At 42.7% G+C, this 9,084-nt stretch overlaps 1 protein-coding gene across 1 annotated transcript in view; it reads right to left on the bottom strand.

Moving 5' to 3' along the window:
• The window catches only part of LOC106963236 (leucine-rich repeat-containing protein 16B-like), a 43,797-nt gene that overhangs the window by 8,066 nt on the left and 26,647 nt on the right, over positions 1 to 9,084 (bottom strand). The window contains exons 30-37 of the mRNA XM_015058037.1: positions 7,346 to 7,412; positions 7,041 to 7,228; positions 6,669 to 6,748; positions 3,948 to 4,121; positions 2,691 to 2,883; positions 1,928 to 2,603; positions 642 to 736; positions 287 to 413 (exon numbers count right to left, since the gene is read on the bottom strand). Of these exons, the coding sequence (XP_014913523.1) occupies positions 287 to 413; positions 642 to 736; positions 1,928 to 2,603; positions 2,691 to 2,883; positions 3,948 to 4,121; positions 6,669 to 6,748; positions 7,041 to 7,228; positions 7,346 to 7,412 (1,600 nt within the window). The remainder of the gene's footprint in view (positions 1 to 286; positions 414 to 641; positions 737 to 1,927; positions 2,604 to 2,690; positions 2,884 to 3,947; positions 4,122 to 6,668; positions 6,749 to 7,040; positions 7,229 to 7,345; positions 7,413 to 9,084) is intronic.

The following is a 9,084-nucleotide window of genomic DNA, read 5'->3' as shown; positions in this document are numbered from 1 at the left end:
AGCTGTTTAGTACAAGTAAGAATGTTTTTGACAATTTTTGAGAAAAATCTGCAATAAACTCCCAATTATTAGTGCACAAAAAATGCTGGAATTAGTTCATTTTACATGAATTTCCACAAGAAACTGAAGTGACTGATTGATATAATTTGGCAGTAAACAGATAAACCCTCTGTTAGTCAGATTGCTCGTCGTAAGACCCGGTTTACAGGTGCTAATCTCTCTGTTCGGATACATTCAGACTGAATCCTGGCTTCTCTCTGCTAATCAGGATTTGTGGTGCGGGTACCTTGACTCGCTGCTCTGTCTGACAGCCCATGGATCGGCTTGATGGAGGGAGGCGGCACCGGAGGAGGAGGTAAGTTCCTTTCATTAGCCGATTCTTTAGAAAAGGTCACGTAGGAGGAGGTCTTTGGCTGCGAGGCACAATTCAACAACGGCAATGAGAAAATCCGTTACCCTCCGGGAAAAGCTGTCATTTTAAAATCTAAACCTTGAATTGTGCTCATGGTGGAGCTCATTAACCACGAATCGCATTATTCACGTCTTATTTTCCAAAGTCACACGGCATCAGAATGTGCAGAGCGGATATTCACCACGGAGTATGATACCGTTCAGCAGGTCAAACATTCTGTTTTCGTCACCTTTTCGGGAATGGGAGGTGGCTGACCCTCGGAATCTCGTCTTCTCTCTCTCCTCTCCATCTTCCCAGCATCCCTCTCTTCATCGCCTTCCTCCTCTGTGCCAAACGATCACAAGAGAAATTTGCTGTCATCGAAGCCAAACTCAAATCTGCTTTATGATCGCACCAACCGGGATCATTTTGTTCTGGGAATGATTTGAAAAAACATTACAGAACGTTTGGCTTGTGACATCCAAACTTAATGAGTGATTTATGTACAATAAGTTAGCAATAAGCTGGAATAAAACAAAATTTATGATTTTTGGCAGCAGAAAAATAGATGATTCTATTATTATGTCTGCTGGTGATAATCCAGTGGAACGAGAACAGGAAGTTAAAATTTCAGAGGTTGTTTTGGATCATACATTTAACTGGAAATCTCATGTAAAATACATAAAGGAGAAGCCATGCAAAGGCATTGAACTACTAAATAAAGCAAAAAAAAAAAAAAGTGTCATAACTGTCAACACTCCCAGGCATTATATTATTAATTTGTTGTTCCATATCTGACTTTTTGCATAGGCACATATAAAACCATCACCAAACCTTTGCTTGTGACACTTTATATAAAATCATTTTATATAAATGAATGCCAGAAAACAGACTAATAAATTATTTATTCTATCAAAAATCTTGAAACTAAGAGATTTAGTTAAGTTATAAATGTTATTAAGACTAGAAAGAGATTATTGCCAATTCATTTACAAACGTTTTTGATCTTAAGTTTAAAAGAAATTTAAGCTTAAGAAAGAGGCTTGAAGTTGGGCCTCTGTCTCTTTAAGAAACTCCTGCTTTTTGTGAAACTCCGCCTTCAGGAAGTCATCACAACATGGCTCCTCTATTAACCCTTTCGCAACGTTTTCACCAGCGTTGCATTGAGAAGTGGCTCCTGTGAAGATCTCAGCAGATGCTCAGTTCCACCAGGAGTTTGCTAATTGCTGCTGCTAGTCTGAAGGAGCCGAGTCACGGTGGCGTGAGGGACGGCTGCTCTGTGAGGTGGAAGGTTGGAAACTGCAGCTCCGAGGAGGGGCTGCACCTCAAAGGCGGGGCTAGGTCCCACCAAGCGTTGTGCACAGCTGAATGGTTGCCATGGGAGATTAAAGGATTTCTCAAACATGCATGAAAGAATGAAAGCAACACTTCAGTTATGTTTTTAATTAGGGATTATAACATTGTAAAGCTCAAAAAAAGTGGACTTTACATATCACTGCCTTAAATCGAGTGAATAAACCGATTGATTGATTGTACCTGGCAGGGCGTCTGAACTCTCCCTCCTGTGTCTCGGCCGCAGTCGGGTCACGTTAGGTTTGCTGCTCTGCGGTGGGGGTTCTGGTTTCCGGCCTCCCCCTGCCTCTCCGCTGCTCCTCCACCCATCTGCGGGACCCCCTCCGTCTCCCTGCAGGTCCTGGGGATGCCACTCGATGGCTGCTGCCTCTGCGCTGCTCTTCAACAGGTCGCCCCCCTCCTGTTTGGGCGACGGCGTCCTTTCCGATGGGTACGGAGGCAGCGGCCTTTGAGCCAAATGAAGCGCCTGGACTTGTCTATCCTGCTTTCGCCCCGTCCACTGACTGTCCACCTGTAAGTCCACGGGTCTGCTCTCAGACCACGACCTTTCAATGTGCCTGCCACCCAGCCACTGCCTCTCTATTTTCCTGTCAATCTGCCGCTGGGTGTGCCTGTCGACGGTCCACTGCCTCTCCACGGGCCTGCTATCAGTCCAGTACCTGTCGCTTTGTCTGTCGGACGCCCTCGGCTCTCCGGGGTTCCTCTCGTCGAAACGCTGCCTCTCTGACGGTGTCTCGCCCGGCCGGCTCTCGATCATCCAGTCCGCTTCCGCCTCCAGCACTTCTGTCCGCTGTTTGTCGTCCACCCAGTACTTATCCGTCTCCACTGGCTGCTCGAACACGGCGTCCATTTCAGAGATCTGTCAAAACACAAGACGAAGAGGCGAAACAGACTGAGCGCGGTGAAAGCATGAGCAACCAGAGTGAGAAGAAGGGGTGAGCGGTACCTCTCGGGGAGAGTAGAAGGGGTGTTTTCCTCCCCCCACGCCTGGGTGAGGGATCCCCGGCACCGGTGGTGGACCCAGGATAAGAGCGCCTTTTCCCTGTTGATCATTCATTTTCCCGTCGGCCCCGTCGCTGGGAGACTTGGCGGCCGGCCGTGGAGCTTGGAGGAGTGTGTATACATTCTCCATTGCTGTCCTAAAAGAGAGCGCGTACACCGGACATAAAACCTGAGCAGATGAAACTACGAAGCGTCGCAAAAGTGTTTACTCGTTCATTCTAGCATGTTCTGTTCCAGGATAGATCTGTATTTAGCTCATTACGTCCCATCAGCTCTGAGCAGCTTCCCTGAACAGCTTTCCCAGAACATGATGCTGCCACTACCATGCTGCACAGTGTAGAGTGTGTAAGAGGGAGGGGTATTATGTAAAATCAACTTTTTTGAATTTTGTATCATGTTATGATATTATTCTATCATCAAAAACATGACTGGAGTGCAGCTTTGATTCTTTCATGCATGTCTGGGAAACCCTTGAATGCAGGATAATATGTAATAATGTCCTCAATGTATGAATACTGATTAGGATACAAACAGCATAATTAAGAGGTATCATTATTCCTGGTAAAGATCTGAGTTTTTCTTGCCTAATCTGCGCCTAAGGAGAAGTGAGGCCATTTCTAACTACTTAGTTGACTTTTGAATCCAAAACGGAGCCACCAGCTGTCATCCACACCTGTGCAAACACTGTGACATCAGCCTGCTGCTGCACTGGCAGCTCTCAGTGAGTCCTTAAGTCAACACAGGAAACATGGAGATTCAGAGCAGCGTTTGTTAAGAATTTATCAGCTCAGAGCAGCGGATTTTCACAGAGAAAACCGAAAAGAGCTGACCACTAGAAACTCTGAGCCTGTGGTTCAATAAAATGCTTTGGAAAAAGTATTTATACCCCTTGAACCTATCGTGTGGTGTTACAGCCACAAACTTTAATCCAAATTATTATTACTATTATTTTTTGTCAAAGACTAACTAAAAGTTGTGCATAGATATGAAGTGACAGGAAAATTAAATATAGTTCCCCCATTATTTTTAGACATTTAAAAGCTCTGATACCTTGAAGCAAAATCTGTTGCAACTTATTGTCTTCAGAAGTTGCTTGATTAGTAAGACCTTAGATGTTTGGTGCATAACTAAGGGACATAGTGGTGGGATGCCATTCCTACTGGATAAAGTCTTTTTTATGTGTCTGTGGAAAACGTCTCACCCTGTGGGCGCCGTAGCAACTGTGTGGCACCCATCTCCGTAGACCTCCACCTCCGACTCCGGCCCCTGATTGGACAGGGTCTGGCTGCGGTTCTTACGGAAGCCAAAGATGGCCAGCATGTTCCTCCTTTTCTTCCTCCTCAGAGAGTGTGCTTTATGCAGGGAGGAAAGCTGACTGAAAGTGGGGAGAAAGGCTGCATGTCACACACTCTCACACACACAGTCCAGTTCAACACAGTCATCCTGTCGGTTCACACACGAGCCCCTTCTGTTAAGATGTTACCGAACTCATCACGGCCATCTGGGTCGCCTGTTTGTCTGCTCTGCTGCTGCAGTAGGGGCGTTGCTAGGATACGTGTCTTAAGGACACAACAATAATGGCTTTATATATGTATGGTTTATATATATATATATATATATATATATATATATATATATATATATATATATATATATATATATATATATATATATATATATATATATATATATATATACTGATGTTAATAATTTTCATTGTAGCAATTTTTTCTAGAAAAATAAATCATATTTTTTTAAGTAAAGTCACACTTAAATCACAACCATATTTGTCTTAATTTAGTCCTTTTTTTGTGACATTACAAAATTTTTTATGAGACTATCATAGCACAACAGAGCGTCTTCAGTCAGAGGCTGCTTCAAATTTGCTGTAACACAGACTGCTACAAGAGATACTTCCTTGCCACACCCATCAGCGTCTATAATAACTCTTTGAAGAATCTATAACAACATTTAATTTCCCTTTGGGATGATTTTTGAATTTGAATAACAGTTGTGGATTCGAATCAGAAACAATTACCAAAATACTTTATAGAAGCCTTTTGAAAAAGATAAATACTAAAAGAAAAGAAGAAGAAATTGTTTCTGATTTAAATACTCCAGCTTGAAAGCAAAACTTTCTACTGGTGCTCAAAAACGTTTTTTTTTTTTTTTTTTGTGTTTCTTTTTTGCCGAAATCTCATGTGAGCCGGAGCATTTGAACAAATCACAACCAATTTTCATTCATTTATTTCAAACTGGTAACATGAAATACCTCGTCGGACAAGAAAATTGAAGCCAACCTCATCAGCAAAACAACACGTGGGTCGCTAGGCTACCCTCGCAGCTGATTATCAGTCAAGCTATCCAGGCTGGGGAGTTTAGTTGCCAGGTGACACAAACGCTCTGTAACATCACATTGTTTACCCTGAGCCGCCCAACAAACCTCAAACACTGTATTTTATTTTACACAAAGCACAAAATCAAAGGAGAAATCATGCAAGGTTACCTTCCCTATTCAGGTCTATCTACTGTATCTTGCCTTTTATTGAACAAATACAGCAGGACGTTCTGGTCTCTAAATGATTGCACTGCTATAAATCTATTCTGCTTTTTATTTCTCTGGTCCTCTACATAAATATACTGCACAGTTACTGCCTGTGATTTTAAAAGGTTATTATTCCTAAAGTTCCTTTTCTGCTCTACAGTGCTCATGGCTTCAAGTCCCTCTAATGCAGGGGTGCCCAGAGTCGGTCCTCGAGGGCCCGCATCCTGCATGTTTCAGTTCTCTCCCTGCTGGTAGTAACAACATTTCCAGCATATCAATGTTCTTCGTAGACCTCTAAAGAGCCATCATCTGATCCAGGTGCGTTAAACCAGGGAGAGAACTGAAACATGCAGGATGCCGGCCCTCGAGGACCGGCTTTGGACACCAATGGTTTAATGGTAAGCAAGTGAGGGTTCTGCAGTAAGCACAGAATTTCCTGATGAGTGGATCAGCGCTATTTCTTTTTATTTGCAATAAAAGAAAACAAAGTTAGCAGGTTGGAAAGTCAGCATGGAACCTGAACAAGCTCAGTTCCTCAATGCTTTAGGTGGGTACGGCTTTTTGGAAAGTACGGTTGTTCAGAGTTCTGCCTGTTTAACTGGCACTCTAGCAGAACAAATGATAATACTCTGTGCAATTGACACATTACATAAAAAAGTTTTTTTTTCCATCTTAACTTTGGTCACATCACCTCAATATGTCTGTAACTCATTGTATCCACTCCTCATATGCAGGCGGCAAAAGGACTGCAAAGAATAAATAAATCAAGTTTTCCTTCGGGAACTAGGCAACAGAAGTGGTGTTAGCTTCACTCCACTGGTTCTCATCTGTTACAGGATCGATTCCTAGCCGTCTGCCCACGTCTTATCTCCAAGATCCGCTACATCACCAAGTTTTATCGACAGCACAATCATCGAAAAGCAGCCAGCAGCTTCTAGATGATGCAGTTAAGCTAAAAAACAGAGGCATTTTTTAGCTTTTTGTATAAAATTGTTTTTGTATTTTTGTATAAAAATCAGGGCCTTGATGCTCCTTTTGACTGGTTGGATTTTCCTTAGGAGAAATGTTAACTTTTTCTTCTATTATTTTTATATCCTCGCATTATTTTATTGTTTATTTCAGAAATTATTTTCTACCTTCTCAGTTAACTTTGTTTGTTGCTACATAATGTCCAATCTAACGGACTCCTCAAGCAATTCAAAAGAGCTCATTCATTTTTAATGTGTTGCGAAACGTCGAAAGTGGAAATAAAATCTACGAAGCGGCAGCAGTAGCTTGTGGAAAACCGAATGTGCAGGCTAAGCTTGTAAGGTGTGTGGCCATTTTGTTAGTGGAGGTTCCACGGTGGGGGGTGGGAAACATCAAAGCGTCCCTTACCTGTCAGGTAAAACTCTTTTTGTATAAAAATCTGGGAGTCCGTCATCCAGAGGGCTTGTTCCTCCGTTTTCACTGCAGTGCTGGGCACAGACACACACACACACACACACACACACACACACACACACACACACACACACACACTCCCCTCAGTGTCCCCTAGTTCTGCTGGGTTCGTTTGTAAAAGTTATGTACGCAGTAAAACAAATGCAGTGCACTGGATATAGATATAGATGACGTAATCCATTCGATAGATTGTATTTGTCAAAGACAGAAGTCGAAATGCCAGGAAACATTAGTTAAATACAGAGCTTGAAAAGAAAAATAAAAAATGGAAAATTTAATGGCGATGATGAAAAGATTTGTCCCTACTGTTTCCGCGGTGATGTGTCCTCCCCGGTGCCTCCGGGGAGGCCTCGGCCGAACGCGCGTCACGTGGTGCAGCGGCAGACCCTGCGTGGGCAGCTCCGACAGGCCTTCCCAGGATGCCGAGTGGGACAGCGGCGATGAGTACGACGGCACAGAGGGAGGCGGAGAGGAGCTGGAGTCGTCACACAAGCCTGTCGGTGGCGACACGGAGGGCAGGAGATGCAACGAGGAGATGTTCAAACCCGGAGTCAAAGACGCGATGCACGCCGAGCTCAATGGGGGGGAAATATAAGTGGGTGAGTACTCACTCAGCCTGGTGGAGACAGGTCGTATTCTCCTCGTTCTGGAGCTGCGCTTCTTAATGGCAATCGTGTCCTGGGAGGATGAAAAGCAGACAGAGAGAGAAGGGGGAAGATCCTGTCATCCTCTGGGTAAACAAAGCAAGGCACCGGATAAAGCCTCCTTGAGAGAGAGAACATGCAAGAATGATTCGGATATATAAAAAGCAAATGAACAAACAAACAGCTGGATCAATGAATAATCCACTCCTGACATGTTGGAGGAAGGGTAGAAATAAAAAAGATCTCTACGCAACTCTGAAGACCTGCGAGATCTAAAAATGTGGTTAAAACGTTATGGTAGAATGAACAAGGAGTTTTCTGACACCATGGAGAGCATGTCAGCTGTGAGAGCAAAGTACAGAAACCCAAAAGGTCCAAAAATAAACAGCATATTTTAAAAGACATTTTATTGATCTCCTTGACATGACAATCTGCTACAATATGCTTTCAAATGCTTTACATACCATCACACTAGCGCACACCATTTGCGAACCGTCTTTCAATAGCATAAAAAGATAGATTTTAGTAAATATTATATTTATGCATCAGACATACGTGCACACACACGTTATTATTAATTAATAAGATAATTAATAAGACAATTAATTATCTTATTAATTGTCGCAACAATGACCCTGTAATAACGTAGTCGATGACTCATCTTATGCTACACTACGCAGATGCTGCGCCTGCAGATTGACTTACCTCAGCATGCTGAATGCTCGGGCTCCAACTGATCCACTTTGATTAACTTTCTGATTAATTCAGCTAATGATTGTGCATAAGGCACTCAAGTTTTCAATTTCAACCTTTCCAGACACGACAACACACACGGCTCACAGCACGGCTGAAGCTTTTCCCAATGAGATGCTTGGAATGGAAGTGTTTACGTTTAGAGCAAATAAAATACTTTGAATTCCTGACAGGTTCAGGAGAGAGACACTGAGACGAGTAGAGCATGACCAGACTAAACGGAAATTGAAAGGAAAAATGAGAAAAAAACAACAAAAAACCTCCTGTTTGATTCTTGAGAGGCCCCCTAGGTTTGAACTGCTGTCTTATTAATGCAAACCCGCTCTCCTCCTGTGTCAGCAGACATTTATGATTCGTTCTTTATCAGATTGAGCACATACTTCCTCCATTACAGCCATTCTGATTTGATTCAGACAGTATTAAAATGTTCTTCTTTAGAGATAAGTTTAAAAAGCAAGTCTAAAAGTGGTTAAAGTACTTACCTTGTTATCTGAGAGCCATAATGGTAACTTGGACCTTTTTCACTGGAGAAAGTCAAGCTAGCTCAGCCTAAAAATAGTACTTTGTGACTCAAACTTTGGTGACAAATATTGTCGTTTTCTCCACGTTGAGGTTATTCGATCTGACTGCTAAAGCTAACTCAACAGAGCTGCGATTCAAACATAAACCATCAATTAATGAATAAAGCACAAACAGCAAAAAGCCGGGAGTTGATGTGAAAACCATAAACAATTTTCAAAATCACAACTCTGCTGTCTGGGCAGATTACATCTGTAGGAACCAGTCCGAGTATGAACCAGAGAAATTTAAAAAACAAGACAAACGTATTCAGCTGCAGTGAACACCATGAGCTTAGCACACAAGGGTTTAATATTTAGCCTGCTGCGTTTCATGTATGCACACAGCCCGACTCTTTGATGTCAGCGTGGCAAGTTGTTAGAAATAACAGGCCT

Source organism: Poecilia latipinna, unplaced genomic scaffold (genome assembly GCF_001443285.1).
Source record: "Poecilia latipinna isolate Pla-1442-1.1 unplaced genomic scaffold, P_latipinna-1.0 Scaffold63, whole genome shotgun sequence".
Taxonomy (NCBI): domain Eukaryota; kingdom Metazoa; phylum Chordata; class Actinopteri; order Cyprinodontiformes; family Poeciliidae; genus Poecilia; species Poecilia latipinna.
Note: the sequence above shows the minus strand (reverse complement) of the source record. Positions and strands in the feature narration are given on the sequence as shown.